Source organism: Chlorocebus sabaeus, chromosome 23 (genome assembly GCF_047675955.1).
Source record: "Chlorocebus sabaeus isolate Y175 chromosome 23, mChlSab1.0.hap1, whole genome shotgun sequence".
Taxonomy (NCBI): Eukaryota; Metazoa; Chordata; class Mammalia; order Primates; family Cercopithecidae; genus Chlorocebus; species Chlorocebus sabaeus.
Window position 1 is genome coordinate 30,951,100 of NC_132926.1, and position 25,321 is coordinate 30,976,420.

The 25,321-nt window shown below is 43.8% G+C and overlaps 1 protein-coding gene across 2 annotated transcripts in view; it reads left to right on the plus strand.

Annotated features, from left to right (window-relative positions):
* Positions 1 to 25,005, plus strand: part of CCDC69 (coiled-coil domain containing 69) — a 42,510-nt gene extending 17,505 nt beyond the window's left edge. The window contains exons 2-9 of one of the 2 annotated variants that reach the window (XM_008015042.3): positions 368 to 440; positions 4,453 to 4,559; positions 7,364 to 7,451; positions 18,868 to 18,941; positions 20,241 to 20,342; positions 20,822 to 20,941; positions 21,927 to 22,024; positions 22,754 to 25,005. In XM_008015042.3, coding sequence (XP_008013233.3) covers positions 368 to 440; positions 4,453 to 4,559; positions 7,364 to 7,451; positions 18,868 to 18,941; positions 20,241 to 20,342; positions 20,822 to 20,941; positions 21,927 to 22,024; positions 22,754 to 22,931 — 840 coding nt within the window. In that variant the 3' untranslated portion in view covers positions 22,932 to 25,005. Of the gene's footprint in view, positions 1 to 364; positions 441 to 4,452; positions 4,560 to 7,363; positions 7,452 to 18,867; positions 18,942 to 20,240; positions 20,343 to 20,821; positions 20,942 to 21,926; positions 22,025 to 22,753 lie in introns of both variants that reach the window. The other variant, XM_008015041.3, reaches the window with a different exon arrangement.
* Positions 25,006 to 25,321: the final 316 nt, after the last annotated feature.

Consider the following 25,321-nt stretch of genomic DNA (forward strand, 5'->3'; position numbering starts at 1 on the left):
CATAGCTGGAGTGAGGATAATAGCAGGTCTGGCCAGATCCTGGGAGAAGAAAGAGGTGGTCTGGGAGGCCCCCAGGGATGGCAACAGGAGCCAGACTGCAAGGATCTAGGGACAGGTCAAGCAGTGTCAAACTCCCCCTTGGGTTTCCCTGACAGGGATGAGAAGTCCTGTTCTAGGGCCCCTCCCCTGGTAGAGGGTCTGATGCCTGGGGCCGTGAGGCAGCCCTAATGCGCAGGGCATGGGGCAGGGTCTAGTGTAACTGAAGGTCCTGCCTTGCCTTTGGAAGAATCCCACTGTAGCAGCCCATCCTCGCATTGACCTCCCACCCTCTACCCACACCTCACTGTTATCACATTTCTTCCAGAAGCGCCAAGAACCAGAACCAGAACAGCCACCCAGACCAGAGCCCCAGGAATTAGGTCCCCTCAATGGGGACACAGGTGAGTAGCCAGCCCCACAAAGGCCCCAACTGCCATCTATAAGGTTTCCTACCTTATAATCAACACAGATGATATAGCTACTGAAATATCTCATGAGATCTTAGATAGGTTACCTTCATAGGAGTATTGTGTCTAAAATCAGGGAGGTAATAGTCCTGACCTGTGCTTCCCTATTCTGGGCTGTTGATACCACACCTAGAGTGCTATATATGTTTCTAGAAAGTACATTTTTGGAGGGACTGCAATGGAGCAAGATCAGACTGGTGAAGAATCTGGAAAACATGTCCTATAAGGAACAGTTAAAGGAACAGAGAATGTTCATCTGGAAAGAAGATGTGGCCATAGGGAGGGAGGGATGGGAGCAAGGGTTGAAAAACTGTTGGGTACTGGATCATTTGTATCCCAAAACTCAGCATCACCCAATATACCCAGGTAATGAATCTGCATGCATACCCCTAAATCTAAACAAAAGTTGAAAAAGAAAAAAATATATATATAAAATAAGTTAAAATCAATTTTAATTTGTAATGGATTGTCTGGGAACCTTCTAACTTAAATATGTAATTTTCTTTTTCAAATGAGTAGAGCTAAATACAATGAAATAATATTTATTTTATTTTGTTTTCTTTTCTTTGAAATTTGCATGGTATGAAAATAAAAATTACTACATCCAGAAAAACATATATGTTGCCATAAAACAACCATTTTCTCCACGTGTCTGAAGTGCCCTAATGGAGAAGAAAGATGAGCCTTGTTTAGTGTGATACAGAGGTCAGTATTAAGGCCTCAGGGTAGCAGCAACATGCAGGCAGAATTCGGCTCATTCTCAAAGAATGTTTTGTGTGGTTGTTGATTTAAAATGGTCAGGGCTACCTGGTAATAGGAGGAGTTCCCTATCTCTGAAGGTGTTTAGTTACAGCCTAGAGGCTGTTGGGAATATTGTAGGTGAAGTTCAAGTACCGCATAAGTAATTGGACCACAAAAGCCAATCTGATTGTATATAAGAATTATCCAGGCCAGGTGCAGTGACTCTTGCCTAAAATCCCAGCACTTTGAGAGGCCAAGGTGAATGGAATGCTTGAGCCCAAGAGTTCAAGACCAGCCTGGGCAACATGGTGAAACCCTGTCTCTACCAAAAATACACACAAAAAAAATTAGCTGGGCATGGTGGCGTGCCTGTAGTCCCAGCTACTTGAGAAACTGAGGTGGGAGGATCATCTGAGCCAGGGAGGTTGAGACTGCAGTGAGCTGTGATTGCACCACTGCACTCCAACCTGGGCAACAGAGCAAGACCCTGTCTCAAAAAAAGAAAAATTACCTGGAGAATTCCAAAGATGCAGATTCTAGGGACCTACCACAGACCAAATAAATAAAAATCTCAGTGGGGCTGAAGAAGCTGCATTTTTAATAATATATATATATATGCTATATGTATATTCATTTTTTATCTTTATTTTTATTTTTTTGAGACAGAGTTTCGCTCTTGTTACTAGGCTGGAGTGCAGTGGCAGGATCTCAGCTCACTGCAACCTCCAACTCCCAGGTTCAAGTGATTCTCCTTTCTGAGCCTCCCAAGTAGCTGGGATTACAGGCACCTGCCACCACGCCCAGTTAAATTTTTTGTATTTTTGGTAGAGATGGGGCTTCACCATGGCCAGGCTAGTCTCGAACTGCTGACCTCAAGTGATTCACTCACCTCGGCTTCCCAAAGTGCTGGGATTACAGGTGTGAGCCACTGTGCCAGGCAAAGAAAGATAGATAGATAGATAGATAGATTGATTGATTGATTGATTGATTGATTTCTAATAAGCTTCTCTTCAGTTGGGGTCAATCTGGTACTAATCTTGTGGACCAAAATTTGAGCCAAATGAATTGTGAGAATTCAGGGCTCTCTGATCTTAACTGTTGCCATCACCTGACCTCTGTCTGTCTGCTCATGGCCTCTGGGACTCAGTGTCACCAGCTCACTCCTCCTGTCCTGACAGGACTGACCAGCATTGGGGTCATCCTTATCCTCACATTTCTTCCATATCCGTTGCCAGACCTTGCTTATGGAATTTTCTAATAATAATGCTAACATTAATAATAATGCCAACAACACTAGTATTAGGCTCTAATGCTTGTTGTGAGCACTGATAAACATTTAGAGAACATTTCCTGAATAATGAGGAACATTTATTGAGTACTTCCAAAGTGCCTGGGCAACCACCATGTTGCCCAGGCTGGTCTCAAACTCCTAGGCTCAAGCAATGCAGACTCGTTGGCTTCCCAAAGTGCTAGGATTACAGGCATGAGCCACTGCAACCGGCCTGCACCAAGTTTTTTTGTTTTTTGAGACGAAGTCTCTGTGGCCCAGGCTGGAGTGCAATGGTGCCATCTTGGCTCACTGCAACCTCTGCCTCCCGGGTTCAAGCGATTCTCCTGCTTCGGCCTCCCGAGTAGCTGGGATTTTTTTTGTATTTTTAGTAAAGACAGGGTTTCACTATGCTGTCCAGGCTGGTCTTGAACTCCTGGGCTCAAGTGATCCACTCATCTCGGCCTTCCAAAGTGCTGGGATTACAGGTGTGAGCCACTGTGCCTGGCCTACATTTCCTTTTGTGCACAAGCAAGCAGGATAAGGTGGTAGTTAGGAGTATTTGCCGTGGAAACAGATTGTGTAGGTTCATATCCCTGCTTCCTTAATTTTGAACTGGGTGACCTTGAACAAGTTGCATGACTCCTCTGAGCCTCAGTTTCCTCGTCTGTAGGTTGGGGGTAATAACGTTACTCACGACTATTGGGTAGCTGTGAGGAGCAGGTGAGTCAGTCATCCCTCTGAGGTACTTGGAACAGTGCTGGACATGTTGCAGGCATGCTAAGTTCTCAGTCCTCCTACCCTGCTTTTGTTATTTTTATTGCCATTGTTTCCTGACTTAATCATCTCAGCCTCACTCATGTGGTAGGTGCCATAATTATCCTGATCCCATGTATTAGGTAACTGAGGCACTGAGAGGATGGCCACTGCCCTAGGTCCTACCTAGCATCTGATAGACTCGGTGGTGTGGCATTGGCGGAGCCTGTTTTGGAGTTTCCTTAAGCAGGGGCTAGACTTCCTGGTTGTGTTTGCTTCCTGCTCTCAAGTAGCACCCTCTACTACCAGCTGAGGAGACCATAAAGGTGAGGGGCCACACGCTCAGATGCTCATGGGCCCCAGCAGGTAAAGCAAATGACATGTGGCCCTTTGTATACATTTTTAATAATAGCAGGAGATGAAGACTGTAGCCAACTGCAGAGCCACATCTTGGCCAGCCAAAGAGGAGGCAGCTGCTTCTGGCTCCAGCCCATGGTTGACATGAAGGCATACATTGCCAGTTCTTCTTTGGATTCTTCAAGAAAAATTGGAAATCAGAATTATTAAGTAAAAACTCCCCAGTTGTTAATCATCAACAACCAATTTTTAAATTATTATTATTATTTTAGAGACAGGGTCTTTCTCTGTTGCCCAGACTGGAGTGCAGTGGTGCAGTCATAGCTTACTGCAGCCTCGAACTCCTGTGCTCAAGCCATCCTCCTGCTTTGGTCTCCCTAGTAGCTGGGACTGCAGGTGCATGACATCATGCCCAGCGGTTTTTTTTGTTTGTTTGTTTGTTTGTTTGTTTTAAGAGATAGGGTCTCACTATGTTGCCCAGTCTAGTCTCCAACTCTTGGTCTCAAGTGATCCTCCCACCTCAGCCTCCCAAAGTGCTGGGACTACAGGTGTGAGCCACCATATCTGGCCAGCAACTGATTTTTTAAAAAATGGGATAGAACATGGAGACCCGGGACAAAATGAGACCATTGGCTTATTCCTTGAAAGAGGATCTCCAAATCCAAAGAGACTTGAGGGGCTGTTTCTGGAGACTGGTCCCACCTGAGATCATTCTTGAGGCAGACACCAGAGTTCTCATTCCTTAGCCCCATTTCCCACACGCTCTCTGCCAGCTCTAACTGTACTTCCAGTCTGTGAGATTTTTTTTTGCTTTTTCATCTCTAGCTGTGACTGTCCATCTCTGTGCATCAGAGGAGGCTGAGCGGCACCAGAAGGATATAACCAAAATTCTCCAGCAACATGAAGAGGAAAAGAAGAAATGGGCACAACAGGTAAGTCCAGGTGCCCCCACCCCCTGTCTTTCTCCTGCTCAGCTAACTTTGGTGAATCCCAGAGTGAGTGCCTACCTTAGGTTTTTGTTGCTGTTCTAAGAGTCCCTTACTCATTTGGCCAAGAATGGAGTCCTTTATCTGTTGAACATATACTTTTATCAGGGCACTGTGTGCTGGGCACATTGGTTAAAACAAGCAGAGCTGGCAGCTGCTTTCATGAAGCCAAGAGTTTATTTGGGAAGAGTAAAAGCTGTTGATGCTGCTAGATTAATTGCCTTTCTGGGTCCACCTCATGGTTGGGCGGGACCACAGAACTCATTCTGGCTGATGTGTTGTAGAAAGAAGAACCAGTGTCACTTCTAGGGCAAGCATTTAGTTGCCAGTTCAAGACCCTCAAGGTCTTTCTGTCTAGCTAAGTGACAGGACTGTTGGAATGGCCACTCCATCAGCCTTATCTCTGGATGATTATCCCTGGATAATCCCTGGGCAGCAGAGCTCCCTGCCACATAAAATGAGTAGGTAGTGAGGGCAGAATAAACCTTTTGTCTTAAGCCACTGCGACTTTGCCATTGTTTGTTATGGCCGCATGATTTAGCCTATCCTGACTGAAACAGGACATCAGACGCTAAACACAATTACACAGAACTACTTATTGCAATTATAAGTGCTATGAAAAGTTTATGGTGCCGTGAAAGGACATAATAGAACCCTTAACCAAGGCTGTGGGATCAGAGAAGGCCTCTCTAAAGGGATGATACTGAGGCTTTAAAATTACCCAGAAATGAAAATTGAGGGACATTCTACAGAATTTCCAGCCTATATTAGTCAAATATCAAGGCCATGAGACATGAGGTAAGATGGGGGAACAATTCTAGATTGAAGGACACTAAGCGATGGGATGACTGAACGTAACCTGCAGTCCGGGATTTCCTTTTCCTCATTCTAACTTGGTCACTCACCCTTTACCTCTCTTTGCCTCCATTTCTTCCTTTACCAGAGGGAGTGGGTAGAGCAGCAGGAGAGATTTGGTGGTGTACACAAGTTTTCTCTAAATTTTCTTTAGTTTAAATTATAAATATGAAATATGTTCAGGTAAATATTCAAAATTCTGAAATTTAAAGTCACTTCTTTCAAATGGATCTGGGCCAGGCACGCCTATAATCCCAGCACTTTGGGAGGCCGAGGCAGGCAGATCACCTGAGGTCAGGACTTCGAGACCAGCCTGGGCAACATGGTGAGACCGTCTCCACAAAAATACAAACATTAGCCAGGCGTGGTAGCACATGCCTGTAATCCCAGCTACTTGGGAGCCTGAGGCAGGAGAATCACTTGAACCCGGGAGGCAGAGGTTGCAGTGAGCTGAGATCATACCACTGCACCCTAGCCTGGGTGGCAGAGCAAGAATCTATCTCAAAAAAAAAAAAAAAAAAAAAAGGTTCTGTAGTTATAAACTAATTGCTCTATTAAATTGCATGGTTATTTATTACTACAAGATTTTCCGCTAGATTTTATTCACTCAGTCGACTTGCTGGGGGAGATTACTGTGTGCAGGGAGGCTGCGGCCTCAGCACTGCCAGGGGTACAGGGAGAAATCGGGTCCAGACCCTGCCCTCAGGTGTTCACTGGGTGGAAGACTGCAGGGAGTGCCCCCACACACATTAAAATGGTCTTAGCTTAGATGTGTTTTTCAGAAACACACCTTTTGTGAAAGGTAGGTTAACTGTATGCATCTGCCGGTCTTTAGTTTGTTTTGGTAGAGTTACCATGGTGATGTCATTTGGCCCTGACTATTACCTGTGGAATCCTTAACCTTGAGACTTGAAGGGCCCTAGGAATTGTCAAGTTGAGTCCCTTCATTATACAGGGGAGGGAGCTCATTACACAGGAACTTAGTGGTATGCAGGGGCTAGAACCCCTTTAAGTCATGCCTTGCCTCTGGACACGCCCCATCAGCTGGACCTTCCAGGTGGCAAAGGGCCTGGAAAACATCTCAAGTGCAGGACAGTGAGAATGGCTGGCAGGGTTCAGCCTGGAGAAGAGAAATGTTGGGAACACGGGCCACTGTGCTCAGATCTCTGAGGGGCTGCCTGGGTTGAGGGAACAGCCTGGCTCTGTGTGACCCCAGAGGGAAGATCTGGGACCTGATGGTAGAAGTTGGAGGTCACTTGCAACAGTAAGCCTTATGCGAGCAGAGAAACACCATAGGAGGCTTCCTGCCTTGAGTAAGCATCAGGATAAGAATACTCCTAAATCCAGCCGGGCGCAGTGGCTCACACCTGTAATCCCAGCACTCTGGGAGGCCGAGGCGGGTGGATCACGAGGTCAGGAGATCAAGACCATCCTGGCTAACATGGTGAAACCCCGTCTCTACTAAAAATACAAAAAATTAGCCAGGCGTGGTGGCGGCGCCTGTAGTCCCAGCTACTCAGGAGGCTGAGGCAGGAGAATGGCGCGAACCCGGGAGGCGGAGCTTGCAGTGAGCCGAGATCGCGCCACTGCACTCCAGTCTGGGCGACAGAGTGAGACTCCATCTCAAAAAAAAAAAAAAAAAAAGAATACTCCTAAATCGTTTTCCATGTAGATAATTCTGTGGGAACCCCCTGCTAAACCCTAAAGAAGGCAAATTCTGCCATGCCTGCTGTGTCTTGGAAGTCTCGTGTCCTCTTTGGGCATGGCATTCCCATCCCTCAGAGGAAGGGTTAGGACTCCGGTCACCAAGTTCCACACAGGCCCAGGTGAGTAGATAAGAGATGCTGTGCTGATCCTGCTCAACTTCAGTCCTGCCCGGGACTCTCTGCCCCCAGGTGGAGAAGGAAAGGGAGCTAGAACTTCGAGACAGACTGGATGAGCAGCAAAGGGTCCTGGAAGGAAAGAATGAAGAGTCCCTGCAAGGTAAGGGTAGAGATGTTCCACTGGCCAAGGTGTGGGAGGTGCTTCCTTCTGGCCCCACCTGACGAGTTCACCTGGGCACTCCCACTGATCCCTCCCTCTCTGTCTGGTCCACAAGCAATTAACTCAAATCAACAGGATCCTTGGTCCTAGAGGGATAATAGACTTTTCCTTTGGGGCATGGCTTTAAGAGACTGGCATCAAGCTTTCTATTTCCTTATTTGAGAGGTGTTTTTTCTTTCCATTTAAAAAGCAATATATATTTATTAAGGGAAATTTGGAAAACTCAGACAAATAGAAGAATTTTTAAATACACATATTCCATCCTCACAATGATGGTAGCTCTATTTATTGTTAGATTGATTATTCTGAAAAATAACTTTCTTTCCTCTTATATCACCAAATGTGATCATCATAGAAAATTTGGAAACTCTAGATTAGACAAAAAGATCTTACAGCACAGTGGTTAAGATCTCATTCTTGGCTGGACATGGTGGCTCACACCTGTATTCCCAGCACTTTGAGAGTCCAAGGTGGATAGATTGCTTGAGCCCAGGAGTTCAAGGCCAACCTGGGCAACATAGCTGGATAGCAACATGCTGTCACTATGAAAAATAAATAGATGATTGATTGATTGATAGATAGATAGATAGATAGATAGATAGATAGATAGATAGATAGATCTCATTCTCTAGAACTGCAGTCCCTGGGTCTAAACTTCAGCTCCACTGCTTACCAGCTCTGTAAACTTGAAGAAGTTACTTTACCACCCCAATAGGTTCTTTGTAAGAATTAAACAATTTAATGATAGATAGACAGAGATAGAATTTAGAACAGTGCGAGATACTTAGCAATAACTTTTAGCACTGATTTTATTATTGAGAAAATTTAAATCATAATTCCACCCAGAGTTAACCACTGTTATCCCTTTGATATAGATTCTTTCCATTTCTTTTTCTGTGTATATACATAGAATATACATCTATACACACACACTTTGGGGAGGGGAGGTAAATTATTTTTTTCACTTTGTGTTGCATTAGCATCCTCTCATTAAGCTCTTCTATACCAAGAGTTTTAGTAACTACATAGCATTCCAGTGTGCACCCTTGTTCATTTAACTGAGTCCCTTTGTTAGGCATTTAGGTAATTTCAAGATTTTTGTCATTGTTTATAACAGTAATGATACTTACATAATGAACCCCGTTTTGTAAAATCTTTGTCACATTCATTATTTCAGCTTTAAAATAACATCCTAGTAGAATTGGTGTGGCAAAGTTTGTGTGTATATATATATTTTTATTTTGGTAAAGTAGGCATAAGAGTTACCATTAGTGACATTTATTTAGTACATTCACAGTGCCATCACTCCAAAAGGAAACTCCCACCCACCAAGCAGTCACTTTTTTTTTTTTTTTTTTTTTTTTTTTTTTTGAGACAGGGTCTCACTCTGTTGTCCAGGCTGGAGTACAGTGGCGCAATCCTCCGCCTCTTGGGCTCAAACAATCCTCCCACCTCAGCCTTCTGAGTAGCTATAGGTGCATGCCACTATGCCTGGCTAATTTTTATATTTTTTTGTAGAGATGGGGTTTGCCATGTTTCCCAGGCTGGTCTCAAACTCCTGAGCTTAAATGATCCACCACTTCAGCCTCCCAAAGTGCTGGGATTACAGGCATGAGCCGCCGTGTCTGGCCTAAGCTGTCACTTATCTTACCACTAGCCCCTGGCAACCACCAATTCACTGTCTTTCTCTATGGCCTTGTCCATTCTGGACACTCATATAAATGGGATTGTATAAACCGTATGATCACCCACATCTGACTTCTTTCACCTTGGAATGTTTCCAAGGCTTATCTGTGTTGCAGCATGCATCTATACTTTGTTTCTTTTTATGGCTGGGTAATTTGCTGTTGCACAGACACACCACACTCTACCCATTCATCATTAGTTGATGGACACCTAGGCTGTCTCCACCATTTAGCCACTGTGAATAGTGCCACTGGTACAAGCACCTGCTTGAACAGCTGTTTTCAGTTCCCCCTGGGTGTACACCCAGGAGAATTGCTGGGTCATACGATCATTCTGTGCTTAACTTTTTAAGCAACTGCCAAACTGTTTTCCACAGGAGCTGTACCACTTGTGTTCCCATCAGCAACCCACAAGAGTTCCAATGGTGGCACATCCTTGTCAACACTTGTTATTTTCTGCAACACTTGTTGCTATCCTAGTGCAAATAAAGTGGTATGGCATTGTGGTTGTGATTTGTGTTTCCCTAATGCCTAATTCTGTTGAACATCTTTTCATGTGCTTCTTGGTGACTTACGTATCTTCTTTGGAGAAGGTCATGTATGTTACTGGTGTTACTGAAATTGACCTTGAAAATGCTCTACTGATTTTTCCTTTCATCATCAGTATTCTCATGACCTTTCCTCAGAATTATTTATCTACTTAAAACATGGCTGTGGCTGGGTGTGGTGGTTCATGCCCATAGTGTCAGCACTTTGGGAGGCCGAGGCGGGCAGATCACAAGGTCATGAGTTCGAGATCAGCCTGGCCAACATGATGAAACCCTGTCTCTACTAAAAATAAAAAAAAAATTAACCTGGTGTGGTGGTGTGCACCTGTAATCCCAGCTACTCGGGATACTGAGGAGGCTGAGGCAGAATTGCTTGAACCTGGGAGGCAGAGGTTGCAGTGAGCCAAGATCTCACCACTGTACTCCAGCCTGGGGGACAGAGCAAGACTCCATCTAAAAAACAAAACAAAACAAAACAAAACAAAAAAAACATGGTTGTGATTATTTTATACATCAAAGTTTATATCCTATTCTTTTCATTTAACATTGTATCAAATATGTTTCCAAGTAATTATGCTACTAAAATTTTCATAAAGGCAAGACCATAAAGTACATTGCTTTCCTTATTTCTTGTGTCTAGACCTCTAGATCTCAAAACAGCTTTTGCATAATGTTGCCCATATTTCACATTGTGTCCTTTGATTGACCCAAATGGAATAACTAGAACAGAGGTCTGAATGATTTTAAGAATCTTGAAACATATTGCAACATTAGCGCACATTATTGCAAACATTGCGAAATGGAATTAAAGTCCTTGCCTGGAAATTGAAGAATTGTGGTTGTGTGTGTGTGTGTGTGTGTGTGTGTGTGTGTGTGTGTTTGTTTTTGTTGTTGTTTTTGTTTTTGTTTTGGGATGGAGTCTCGCTCTGTCGCCCAGGCTGGAGTGCAGTGGCGTGATCTCGGTTCACAGCAATCTCCACCTCCCAGGTTCAAGTGATTCTTCTGCCTCAACCTCCTGAGTAGCTGGGATTACAGGCGCCCGCAACCGCGCCTGGCTAATTTTTGTATTTTTAGTTGAGACAGGGTTTCACCATGTTGGCCAGGCTGGTCCCAAACTCCTGACCTCATAATCCGCCTGCCTCAGCCTCCTAAGGTGCTGGGATTACAGGGTGAGCCACCTCGCCCAGCCAAATAATTGTGTTTTAATAATACCATACCCTGTTGAACTGGGGCTATCACTCAACCTCCTTGAATCTCAGTGCAGTTTCTCTCTCTCAAATCTACCTTCCGCACCTCACAAGACTTTATGGGAAAACAACTTTATTCTCCAAGCATTGCTTTGATATTATTTTTAGTGTTATAAGAAGAATTTCCTACTGTAAAACCCAGGGGAGAAGAGATTGCCTGTCTTGAATTCTTCCCATCAGTCATAATTCTTCTATAGTTATTTTTAAATTGCTTGGCACATATTAAGTGCTACATAAGTCTCTAATGAATGAATGAAAGCATAGCATGGTGGAAATATATGAGATTTTATACATATGGGGAGAGGTACACAGATAAGAGACTAGTGGTGGTTTTCCACATTCGAGGACCCTTTGTTGTCTTTTTTAAATTATCACATAGTAAAATTGACTGTTTTTGAGGGGGTGTGCATTTTCATAAATTCTAATGCATGCATCGATTCTTTTTTTTTTTTTTTTTTTTTTTGAGACAGAGGCTCGCTCTGTCGCCCAGGCTGGAGTGCAGTAGCGCGATCTTGGCTCGCTGCAACCTCCGCCTCTTGGGTTCAAGCAATTCTTTGCCTGAGCCTCCCAAGTAGCTGGGATTACAGGCACGTGCCACTATGCCCGGCTAATTTTTGTATTTTTAGTAGAGACAGTGTTTCACCATCTTGGCCAGGCTGGTCTTCAACTCCTGACCTCATGATCCACCCGCCTCGGCCTCCCAAAGTGCTGGGATTACAGGCGTGAGCCATTGCGCCCAGCCACATGTATAGATTCTTGTAACCATTGCCACAATCAGGATACAAAACAGTTTTATCACCCCCAAAAAGCTATCTCAAACTACCCTTGCATTCACATCCTCCTCCCACCCTAAACCCTGGCAATTATTGATCTGTTCTCTATCTCTGTAGCTTTGTCTTTTCTAGGCTATTACATAAATGAAATAATACGATATGATTTTTTTATATTGGCTTCCTTCACTCATCACGATGCCTTTGACATTCATTCCAATTGTTGCATATCTCAGTAATTCATACTTTTTCATTGTGGAGTTATATTCCATTGTTTACTCATTCACTGTTCCAGGACATTTGAGGCAATTATGAATACAGCTGTTGTAACATTCTTGTCCAGGCTTTGTGTGGACATAGGTTTTCATTTATCTTGGGCGAATACACAGGAGTGGGATAGGTCATATGATGAATGTATGTTTAGCTTTATGAGAAACAGCTAAACTGTCTTCCAGAGTGACCACTGTTTTGTATTACCATCTGTGATGTATGAGTTATACTGTTCCTACTCCATGCCAATACTTGTTGTCACTGGTTTTTTATTTTAGCTGTTCTAATAAGTGTGCAGTAATCTTCATGATAGGTTTAATTTACATTTCAGTAACGACTCATGTGCTTATTTGCTGTCTACATATCCTCTTTGATCAAATGTGTGTCCAGGTGTTTTTCCCATTTAAATTAACTTGCTTATCCTTACTGTAGAGTTTTGAGAGATCTTTATATATTTTGGACAAGAGTTCTTTGTATTTGCAAATACTTTCTCCTAGCCAGTGGGGTTATTTTTTCATTCTCTTAATAATGTCTTTCACAAAGCCAAGCTTTTAATTTTGATAAAGTCCAATTTATTTTTTTCTTGGATTATACTTCTTATGTCATGTCTATGAACTCTTTGCTAAACCCCAGGTAACAAAGATTTTCTTCAATGTTTTCTTCCAAAGACTTATGGTTTTATATTTAGATCTAAGATCCATATAATCATGTGGTCTTTCTTTCTTTCTTTCTGTCTCTCTCTCTCTCTTTCTTTCTTTCTCTCTTTCTTCTTTCTTCCTCTTTCTTTCCGTCTCCTCTCCTGTCTTCTTTTTTTTTTTCTTTTCTTTTCTTTCTGATGCCCAGGCTAGAGTGCAGTGGTGCTATCTTGGTTCACTGCAGCCTTGACCTCCAGGGCTCAGGTGATCCTCCCACCACAGCCTCCCAAGTAGTTGGGACTATAGTGCACATCACCATGCCTAGCTAATTTTTTTTTTTTTTGTGGAAATGAATTTTTGCCATGTTGCCCAGCCTGGTCACTAACTCCTGAGCTCAAATGAACCACTGGACTTACTCTCCCAAAGTGCTGGGATTGCAGGTGTGAGCCACCACACCTGGCCTGGTTTTTCTTTAGATGGTTAATATAGTGGATCACATTGGTTTGAGTTTTCAAATATAGTTATCCCTAGGTATCCACGGGGAATTGATTCTAGGACCCACTTTGGATACCAAAATCTGCAAGTACTCCAGCCCCTTATATAAAGTGGTGTATTATTTGCATATAACCTGTGTACATCCTTCCATACATTTTAAATCATCTCTAGATTCCTTATAATACCTAATACAATGTAAAAGTAAGGTGAATAGTTGTTATACTGTATTTTTATTTGTATTATCTTTTATTGTTATTTGGCATTTTTTATTTTTATTTTTTCAAATTTTTTTTATCCATGCTTGGTTGAATCTGAGGATGAGAAACCTGCAAATACAGAAGGCTGCCTGCATTGAACTAGCCTTGCATTCCTGGCATAAGCTCAACTTGGTTGTGTTATATTACTCTTTTTATGTATTGATGAATTTGATTTGCTAATGTTTTACTGAGGATGTTTGTGTCTATGTTCATGAGGAATGTTGGCCTGTAGTTTCCTTACACTATCTGGTTTTAGTATCACGATAAAGCTTGTGCCATGTAGTAATGTCCTCTCATCTTTTCTTTCTGGGAGAGATTATATAGAATGGGTGTTCTATCATTTTTAAATGTTTAATAGAATTTTTCAATGAAATAATCTGTGCTTGGGCATTTCTTTCAAAGTGTTTAACTACAAATTCAATTTCTTTTTAATAGTTATAGGAATTTCAGGTTAGGTACTTCACCTTGGGTGAGTTTTGGTCATTTTTTTTTTGGAAGAATTGGTACATTCATCTAAGTTGTTGAATCTAGGTGCATAGGATTGTTCAGCATATTTCCTTAATATCATTTCATATATCTGCTGTGTCTATAGTGATATTTCATTCCTGATATTGGTCATGTGTGTGTTCTCTTTTTTCTTTGTCAGTCTTGCTTCAGGTTATCCATTTTATTAATTATTTCAAAGAATGAGCTTTTGGTTTCATTGATTTCCCCGCCCCACCCCCCTTATTTTATCATTTTCCATCTCACTGGTTTCTGTTATTTTTATTTCCTTCCTTCTGTGTGCTTGCTTTATGTTTGGTTAGCTCTTCTTTTTTTTCTTTCTTTCTTTTCATTCTTTTTTTTTTTTTTTTCCTGAGACAGGGTTTTGCTGTGTCTCCCAGGCTGGAGTACAGTGTCATGATCATTGCTCAGTGCAGCCTCCATGGCTCCTGGACTCAAGCAATCTTCCCGCCTCAGTCTCCTGAGTGGTTGAGACTATAGATACCCCACCACACCTAGCCAGCTAATTTTTAAATTTTTAATAGAGGCAGATCTCTCTGTGTTAACCAGGCTGGTCTCAAATTCCCAGCCTTAGCAGTCCTCCTGACTCAGCCTCTCAAAGTGATGGGATTACAGGTATGAGTCACTGGGCCTGATCCTTTTTCCTGATTTCTTCAGCTTAGAATATTGATTTGAGACCTTTTCTAATATAAACAGTTAAAACTATAAATTTTTGCCTAAACTCTGCTTTACCTGAATCCCACAAATTGATGTTTTTATTTTCATTTCGTTGGGTTCAAAATATTTTCAGTCTTATTTTCCTTGAGACTTCCTCTCTGGCATTGAATATGTAGAATTGTATTCCTAAGTGTTGGGAGATTTTCTGGTTCTCTTTCTATTCTTTGATTTCCAGTTTGATTGCATTACAGTCAGAGAACATAGTTTGTATTTTGCTGCTTTTATAGTTTGTTAAGGTTTGTTTTATGACTCAGGGTATGGTCTATCTTGTTTCATGTATACTTGAAAGGAATGTGTTTTCTGCTATTGTTGGGTTGAGTATCTTAAAAATAAATCAGTTAGATAAAGTTTGGTTGATGGTAGTATTGAGTTCTGTATTCTTGCTGATTTTCTCACTGTTTTATGTGGAATGCTGAGCAGTGTTGAAGTCCCCAATTATAATGCATATTTGTCTATTTCTCCTTTCAGTTCTTTATCTGAAAATAATATAACTACTATGACTTTCTTTTGATTAGTGTTTCTTTTTCCACCCTTTTACTTATGACCTACCTATAGCATATATTTAAACTGAGTTTCTTGTAAATAGCACATAGTTGGTGGGTGTTTGTTGTTGTTTTTTTTTAATTTTGACTTTAATTTTAGATTCAGGGCACACATGCAGGTTTGTTACATGGGTATAGTACATGATGCTGAGGTTTGGGGTATGAATGATACCATTAGGTGGGTTTTTAAAAACCCATTCTGACATCCTCTTTTATTTGGTATGTTTAAGCCATTTAATTTACTGTTGTTATTGATAATGCTGATGTTCATAATGTTGGGTTGAGGTCTACCATTTTAAGATGTGTTTTCTGTTTGCTCTCACTGATCTTTATCCTGTTTTCCCTTTCCTGCTTTCTTTCAGAGTATTTAAACATTTTTTAGTATTCCATTTTAACTTATTTATTGTCTTACTGTATCTCTGTATTTTTTTTTTAGTGGTTACTCTAAGAATTATGATATACTTAACCATCTACTTAGAGTTGGTTTTTTTTTTTTTTTTTGAGACAGAGTCTCGCTCAGTCACCCAGGCTGGAGTGCAATGGCATGAGCTGGGCTCATTGCAAACTCCGCCTCCTGGGTTCAAGCGATTCTACTGCCTCAGCCGCCCAAGTAACTAGGATTGCAGGCACCCACCACCAGGCCCAGCTAATTTTTGTATTTTTAGTAGAGACCAGGTTTCACCATGTTGGCCAGTGTGGTCTAGAACTCCTGACCTCAGATGATCCACCCATCTCGGCCTCCCAGAGTGCTGGGATTACAGGTGTGAGCCACCACGCCCAGCCTAGAATTGCTATTTTATCACATCTAATGGAATGTAGAAAGCTTACCATCATGTAGGTTCCTCTGTTCTCTCCCGTTTTTGTTACATTTTTCTTATGTATTACATCTACATACATCTAATGCCCTATTAGACAAGGTTATAATTTTTGCATTTAATCATCATATTTTAAAGAGCTCAAGAGAAGAAGAATAGTCTGTTGTATTTACTTAGTTCTTTACCAGTTCTGTTACTCTTCCTACATTCTTGAAGTTTCAAGTTTCCCTCTGGTTTCATTTGAAGAATTTCCTGTAGCAATTCTTTTAGAGCAGGTTTGCTGGTGATGAATTCTAAGTTTCCTTCATCTGAGGATGTCTCAATTTAATCTTCTTTCCTGAAGGATATTTTCACTGCATAGGGGATTCTGGGCTTATTGTTTTGGTTTTGTACTCCAGAAGAAAGTAGGAAAGGGAAAACAGAGGATAAAGGTCAGCAAGAACAAACAGAAAACACATCCTAAAATGGTAGACCTCAACCCAACATTATGATCATCAACATTTTCCAGCAATTTTTAAATTTTTTTCTTCTGGTCTCTAAGGTTTCTGATGAGAAACATACAGTTATTCAAGCTGTTGTTCCCTATATGTAGTGTACCATTTTTGTCTGGTTCCATTCCACACCTTTTCTGTGTCATTAGCTTTTGGAAATGATGTGTCTGGGTGCGGATTTCTTTGGGCTTACTTTGGAGTTCAGTGATCTTTAATCTGTAGGTTTATGTTTTGGAAAATTTGTGGAATATTCAATCATTCTTTCTTCAATTTTTTATTTTTTTGGACTGCACCCTTTTTCCTCTGATTCTTTGACTATGATGATAGAAATGTTAGATATTTGGGCATTATCTTACAGGTCTCTGAAGCTCTGTTCACTTTTTTTTTTTTTTTTCCTAATCTTTTTTTCCTCTCTACTGTCCAGATTGGATAATTTCTGTTGATCTATTTTGAAGTTCACTGGCTCTTTCTTATCTCATCTCCATTCTGCCATTGATTCCACCTAGTGAGTTTTTATTTCACTTATTGTACTTTTTAGTTCTAAAATTTCCTTTTGGTTCTTCTTAATGACTCTATTTATTTCCTAAGACTTTCTATTTTTCTATAATTCCTAAAAGTATGTTCACTCTTACTTTCCTTTTCTCTTTTTCCTTCTTGCCATCGGTGGCAGAACACCCATACTTCTTAGAGTCTTTTTCTACTGGTTACCGTAAAAATTCTGTTAATAATTCCTACATCTATAGGATCTCAGTGTAGGCATCTGTTGAATATCTTTTCTCAAGGGAGTTTTTTTTTCTGCTTCTTTTTAGGCTGAGTAATTTTGTATTGTATGCTGAGAAATTTGGGGTTGTATCCTAGACATTTTAAATGTTTAAATACATGAGATTCTGGGTTTGTTTAAATCTGTCGGGTCAGTGGTATTTCAAATTCTGGTCTTCTTGCTCAGTCTGCTGCTACCATTTACTTTTCAGTCTGCAAATAACTGCAGAATTCATTCTGTCCAGGTTTTGTAGCTAATTTGGTAGGAAAAACTGGATGAAGTGTGCTTCCTTCATCTTACCTGAAACCAGAACCTGTCTTGATAGGCAAATTAACAAATTAGGCCAATACTTTTAAAAAGTTAAGGCTATAATTTTTATATGACTATTCTTATCAATGTTTTACTACTCTACCACCATTATATTACTGAACATTATTTTTTTCTTTTATTTATTTATTTATTTATTTATTTATTTTTTGGAGACACAGTCTCTGTTGCCCAGGCTGGAGTGCAGTGGTGTGATCTTAGCTTACTGCAACTTCTGCCTCCCAAGTTTAAGCCATTCTCCTGCCTCAGCCTCCTGAGTAGCTGGAACTACAGACTTGTGCCACCACGCTCGGCTAATTTTTGTGTTTTTAGTAGAGACAGAGGTTCGCCATGTCGGCCAGGCTGATCTCAAACTCCTGACCTCAAGTAATCCTTCCACCTCAGCCTCCCAAAGTGCTGGGATAACAGGCATGAGCCACTGTGCCCGGCCTTGAACATTATTTTTTTCATCACTGCCATATACCTAGCTCTTTGGCTGTATTGAACTTTCCTGTCTCCTCTGTTCTATTTCCCATTCTGCCCATTGATTGTCATTTGCCTATTGTCTTTTTTCAGCAGAGACAAGGTTGGAATTTTCCAAAAGGAACTTGATGAAGGAGGTGGGATGATACATACAACTGTACTGATTTGGGGAATGACAGTAATTTCAGCTGTGTACAGCACTGCCCTGTCTGTAAAGCCCTTGCACGTCCTTCTCATGTTATCCTCAAATGACCCCTTTGAGACAGTCCAACCCAGTTTATTGATCCCATTTCACAGTTGAGATAACAGGACTTTTAGATGTCTGATGTGATCTTCTCAAGGTCTCTCAATTTTGGAAAGGCAGAGCCAGGACCAAGTGGATTTCCTAGCCACAAATCTAATGTACCTACCACAGTTTTGTGCTTTAGTCTGACAACTAAGGATTTAATGATTTTGTGATTTGGCCAGTCCAGTTTATAAAGCATTGTCCTCTGCATTTTCCATGGCCTGAGGTGGTCTTAGATGAACATGCTTGCTGCAAGATCTTTGGGTCTTAGCCTTAGTGAGGTGTGGATGGCACCCGCAATCTGGTAGGCTTCCTCCCAGGCTATAGTTTATTTCAATTTCCATGAGGTTTTATTAAATACCTAGTACCTTTCTGGCACAGCCCCCAAGCAAGCCTAGGAGATAGAAGGATGAATAAGACCATTCCCAGACTCCTGGCCTCTATGGGCCCCAGGTAATCATCTGGACCTTTCTGACCATCAAGGGGCCTGCCAGAAGGCTTTGGGGAGAGGTGTCTGAGTTTATGGAGTTCTCCTTTCCCTACAGTCCTCCGGGCCTCATATGAACAGGAGAAAGAAGCGCTTACCCACTCTTTCCAGGAGGCCAGTGCTGCCCAGCAGGTGAGAGGGGCTGGGTCATGTCAGTCTCGGGTGAGGGTGGGGGAGAACCAGTGGGAAAGCAGCATGGAGCCCCAAGGCAGCCAAAACTGATTATGTGTGCCTAGGAGTGAGGGGCTGAGGTGATTGTCTTCTGTGTATCCAGGCCCCTACATGTGGTAACCAGGCTATTAGCTCAAGAAGGCTGGGTTTGAAATTGAGTTGGGCCTATTTTTCCAGGGACTATTAGGAAGATCTTGGAGAGGCATGGGCCAGGTGCCACAGTGTGATCGATTCATGGGTGGATGCACATAGACCTGTGGAAGGATGCAGGGAAGCATCTGACTCAATGTGGCTGTGCAGGAAAGATTTTCTAGAGGGAGTGAGATCTAAGCTGGAGTCTGAAGGATGGGTTGGAATTCTTTGGTAAAGAAGGATAGGAAGGGTGCCCCAGGCAGAAAAAAAGCAAAGTGTTCAAAGACATGGAGGAAAAAGGGAAAATGTGGGATACCTGAGGAACTGAAAGATGTCCAGGATGCCTGGGGTATGAGTTTCAGTGGGAGAGGGGACTAAGGCTAAGGAAGTGAGCAAGGGTCAGAGTGGGAGCTGGCGAGCCATCTTAAGGAGTTGTGCTCTATCCTAATGGTAATGGTCACAGTTGGTTCAAGTAGAGGAAGTTCTTGGCAGTGAAACAGTTTGGAGATAAGAATGTACCCTGAAGCTGGGGGAGTATAGTGATGTTTGGCTGCAGTAGAGGATGTATAGAAGGAGCAGTAAGAGGTAAGCCTGGAAAAATTCTTTGAGCCTCATTTGGATAGGTTTTGAATGCCAGGCTAACAATGATCTTTTATACCAGGACATTGTGCCTACAGTATGGGGAGCCATTAAAGGCATTAAAGCAAGAGGTGGGGTTGGTGTGTTCCTTTTGTCTCCACTCCTTCTCCCTCTCCCTCTCCCTCCCCCTCCCTTTCTGTGTCCCCCTCCCCCTTCCCCTCCCCTCTCCCTCCCTCTCCTTCTCCTCTTCCCCCTCTTCTCCCCTTCCCTCTCCCTCCCCTTCCCTCCCCCACCCCTCCCTTCCTCTCTTCTATTCTTTCCTCTTTTCTTTTCTCTTCTTTCTTTCTCTTTCCAGCATGCAATTCTGCACTGTAAGGGCTGATAGATCTCAAGCAGTGGTCGAAGTATGTTGATCTTGCATTGTCTTGTAGGGTAGACCAAGGACAGATAGAAGAACCCAAAACTATTCTCCCTCTGGGATGTGGCGAAGTTCACCTATAGCCTTTATGAGGCAGGCTTTGATTGTCTCCATCCCACTCCCTGCTCCAGGAGACCATAGACAGACTGACCTCACAGCTGGAGGCTTTCCAGGCCAAAATGAAGAGGGTAGAGGAGTCCATTATGAGCCGAAACTATAAGAAGCATATCCAGGTAGGTGGCAGCACCCTGGGGGCTTTTCCTCCTTGAATCTCCAGGGAGGTCAGGGCCGGGCAACAGGAAACACCAGCCCCTCTTCAAGGACAAGATTCAGACCTGACACTCTTACCTCCACAAGGGCCTGGAAATAAAAGAGTTCCCATTTCACTGATGGGAAAATTAAGGCCCAGAGAGCAGCATCTGGAATAGTCAAGTGCTCACGTTCTGGATTCAGAGAGAACTAGGTGCACATAGCAAACCTTCCACTTAGCACAAGTGACTCAACCTATCCAAACCACAGTCTCCTCATCTGTGGTGCTAGTACATGTCTCAAAAGGTGTTACTCGGATACAGAGAGATAAAGCATATTAAGCACTTAACATAGGCTGAGAGAGGAAGGTGGGTGACTTGTGAAAGTTCAACTGAGTCTCTGGCAGAATGGGGAGGAGGGAGGTAGCCTACTGGCCTAATGAGGTCACTCTCTCCCTGTCTAGGATTATGGGAGCCTCAGCCAGTTCTGGGAGCAGGAGCTGGAGAGCTTACACTTTGTCATTGAGATGAAGAATGAGCGTATTCATGAGCTGGACAAGCGGCTGATCCTCATGGAAACAGTGGTCTGTGGCTGGGAGCGGCTGGGGGATGCAGCCTCAGGCTCCCGCTTTCTGCGTGTTTCCTTTGTAAAGCATGCAGAGGGGCGGTGGTTTAAGGAGGTCCCAGCCTGATTCACTCCAGCTTTGACCTCCCACCTGTGCTGACCGCTGAGCATGGTCTGTGGCCAGGCTGGGTCAAGCAGTGGCTCCTTATCATCTGAGTCCTGTGCCTTTCGAGGCTACTGATGTTGCTGTAGCTTGGGTGACACTAGGGCAGGTAGCATTGAGAACATAGGAGGACAGAAGCCTCAGAAACCCTAGGGTTGAATCTAAGCGGAGATTATGTTGCTCTGGAAGAAGTCTCCCTGGCCTCCAGTGTACCATACAACTTATAATTAAAAAAATAAAACTAAGCAATTAACAAAAAGCTGCTGACTTTTAATTTTGCCACAGGAGAATGTTAAAAAAAAAAAATCTTACAGGCACTGCCATCTCGTATCACCATCAGTTCTTTTCTCAGGAAGGAAACAGGGTGGGAGTGAGATGGGGAGCCAGAATGTGTGCCCAGTGAGCCCTGGGGGCTTGAGTCACATGACATGGAATCACCCACAGGGCTTTATTTTAATCAGATCATCTCAAACATTCCCTGTAGATTTTGTTCACCCATTTTTGTGGAAACACATAACAGACAAACTTAATTTTATTTATATAGATCATATCCTTCTGACTTTTAGAGAACAAAAAATATTCTTTCTTCCATGAACTCATGGTGATATGAGATAGTAGGGCCTGTAATTTTTTTTAACATTCTCCTGTGGCAAAAAGTCAGCAGCCCTTTGTTAACTTTTTAGTTTTATTTTTTTCTAAGTTACCTTATTGCTCCATGAAATGTAACATATAGTCTAGAAGGAATCAGTGCTTTCAGTGACCACAGATAAGAGGGAGGTGACAGCACACATTGTGCAGCGTGAGTTTGGCAGCTTTCTGAGCTCATTCTGATGTGTTACAGAAAGAGAAAAATCTGATATTGGAGGAAAAAATCACGACCCTGCAACAGGAGAATGAGGACCTCCACGTCCGAAGCCGCAACCAGGTGGTCCTGTCAAGGTAGCTGTCTTCCTGCCTCCTTTCCTCCCGTCCCCACCCTTTGTGCCAAAATTTCCAGTTGGGAGAGTCTTAGAGGGACCTGAGGAATGGACTGACAGGTGGGCCCAGGGCCTCTTTAGGGCATGTGGCTCCTCTTTCCCTGGGAGTCAGGAAACCCAAGGGGGCAGCTTTGCCCGGAAACCAAAGTCCCAGTGCCTTGATGAGTATCTGTCTGTCTCCTTCCTGGCTGAGTGTACTCCATGGGAAAGCCCAATATAGGGAAGAGGAAACAGGAAATTGATAGTGCACCAGGCCTAAGTGGAATGAATCAGTCCTTAGGACTTAGTAAATAAGAGCCAGTATCATGTGTCAGACATAATTTATTGAATACTGTACATATTTTCTCATCTAATCCTCGTAATTACTCTAAAAGCTGGGTCCTATTCTTCTTCTTCCCGTTTTACAAATGAGGAGCCTGAAATTTAAGAAGAATGAATAACTTGTTCAAGATTATGTAGCTAAGTGGTGGAGCAGAGATTTGGAGCAGCCCAGAACTGCCTGCCTGTCTGTGAGGCCCACGCTCCTTGGTCAAGAGATTGAATTGCCTCTTGTATACAGGCCAACAAGGAGGGCGGTGGAGACCCTGCAGCTGGCTGCTGGTCCATCTAAGGAAGGCTTCCTGGGGGAATGGGTCGGTCTCTGTGGTACCTGCTCCCAGTAGGCAACCCTGGGCTCTGTGTGCATCCACAGGCAGCTCTCAGAAGACCTGCTTCTCACACGTGAGGCCCTGGAGAAGGAGGTGCAGCTGCGGCGACAGCTCCAGCAGGAGAAGGAGGAGCTGTTGTACCGGGTCCTCGGGGCCAATGCCCCGCCCGCCTTCCCCCTGGCCCCTGTCACTCCCACTGAGGTCTCCTTCCTCGCCACATAGGGTGCAAGGCCTGGGCCTACCATGAAGCCTGAAGTCACAGCTCCTTCCAAGGTTTTTCTGGAGAAGACAGCAGGAGCCTCTCAGTTCTTTTCCAGGAAGGAACGAGGGTGGGAGCGAGATGGGGAGCCAGAGTGTGTGCCCAGTGAGCCCTGGGTTCTTGGGTTACATGGAATCACTCACAGGGCTTTGGAGGCCCCGAGAAGCGTCTTCCATTGAGTTGGCCTAGGGAATAAGCAAGAGGAGACATTTCCTCCCTCTCCCGGCACTCTGTCCCAATCCGAGAAGTTCCGAGGCTTTCCCAGGGGCAGCCTGTGTCACGTTGGCCATCTGACATCAAGGAGGCAGCCCTGGGTCCCAGCTTGTCAGCTCTGCTGCCAACTTGCTGACTTGTCAACTTCCTCTAGGTGTTCCCACTCCACCCTGGCCTGCTCACAGCCTCAGTTTCTCCCCTGCACTAAAATGGTGGGGGGACTACTCAAATGACTCTTCTGTCACTGCAGTGTCCCATTCTAGGATTGTCTGAAGGCCAGAGTAGGGTTTGGGGAGGAGTGTGGACAAACACTGCAAATCAGACTGGGAAAGGTGAGTGGCAGGGTGGCGTCTCTGAAGGCCCTTGGGGCTGACAGGGTCAGGCAGCCTCCCCAGCTGAGGCTCCGTTCCTGGGCCAGAGTTGGGTCTACTAAGGGGCAGTAGCCAGAGCTCCTCTTTCTTTACCAGGCAAAGCACATCCCTTCAGCGCTCCTGGCCCTTCCGTCTTGGTGCCACCTGGCCACAGCGGCCAGCTTGGTGGTTCTGAGTCCATTCATCTGTCAGAGCTGGAACCTCATCCCTGCACAGATGAGGAAACCGAGGCATGGAGCAGTTCCCAGAGTCAAATCTAGATCTCATCTGTCATCCAGGTCTTATCCTTTGCTCTGTTTTTCTGTTCAGGCTCTGGAAGATCAGGTCTGTAACTTAATCTTCCTGACTTAATCTTCCTCTCCCTGGCCCTCACCCACTTAGTTTCTTTTTCACTCCTGCTCTCTGCCTTAACTCTTCCTCCCACTGCCCCTATCCCAGGCCCAGGCTTTTACAACCTGGCGCTCAGCTTCCCCATCAGTGACAAGGGGTGGCTAAAGTAACTAACCTCAGCAGGCCAACCAGTCCTGATAGTCTGTGGATTTCAGATCCTTCTCAGGAAGCTTCAGGTCTACTGGAGACTATAATTATAACTCCTGTTCTGCATAGAGCATTTGCATCAAAGACTTTCCATGCCCCTCCCTTCCCTGGTCCTCAAAAGATCCTTGAAGCAGGTTCCTGTTTCTCATTGGCAACACGGCAAACAGATCACAGGAGTCAAAGGGCCTTGCTCAAGGTCCCCAGCTTCAGCCCCAGGCCCTAAGCCAGCATCAGAACAGTCAATCTGCATTTTTCATCAGTCATTCTGTAGTGACATTATCCCAGACTGCCTTCTGTATTCCCCTTGTACAGTCTCCTTCTGTTTCTAGGTTTAGAAGTTCAGAGGTGACTGTGTTTCTCCATTTCCCTGGCCAAATGGGGGAAGAGGTGAGGCTAGGGGAGTGCTGTGCCGATTTTCCAGCCTTGGTCAGACAGGTCACCCGGGAGCCTCGAGGAAAGCTCTGGAGGGAATCACATGTACTTTTTCATGAAGCTTTTCACAAAGTACATCTAAGATACACTAGTTTATTGGACTAATGTCCAGGAGTAGACACGATTGGTGGCCAAGTTATCTGGGGACACCTAAACAGGTCACCAACCTACATGACTTCTTAGAACCTTTAATATGCCAGTGTGTGTGACAGACTTACAAGCAGGGAGCTGAGTATCCAGCCTCTCCCAAACCTCTTTGAGCAAAGCTTCTGTCCCTCCCACACCTCTCACCTCACAGGCACATCAGGCCGCAGAATGCGCTTTAGAAAGCATTGTTGTAATTAAGAGGGGCAGGGCTGGAGAAGGAGCAAGTAGTGGGGAGCCAGGCTTCCCTCATGCAGCCTGTGGTGGATGTGGGAAGGAGATCAACTTCTCCTCACTCTGGGACAATGTATGGAAACTAAAAAGAACATGCAGCACCTTATTTACATGGCTTCTGTGTTTTTCTGGGAGAGGGGGGAGGTGGGTCTTCGCTGAGGACTTCTGCCAGTGGCAGGGATCTCTGAAGAAGAAATCCTGGGGCCTGGGTAGCCCACTCATGGTTCTGGGCACCCTCCTCAAGTACCAAAGCCCCATTGGCCCTTGCTTTGCCCTAACTGTGGATCTGGGGCTAGGGTGAAGCCTGGATTAAAGGATGACCTTCAAAATAGACCAAGGCTTGGAGTGAGGCTGAGGTTGAAGTGAGCAGTGAAAACAGAGTGATGGGGTGGGGGAGTGTGAGGAATGAATGAGAAGCCACC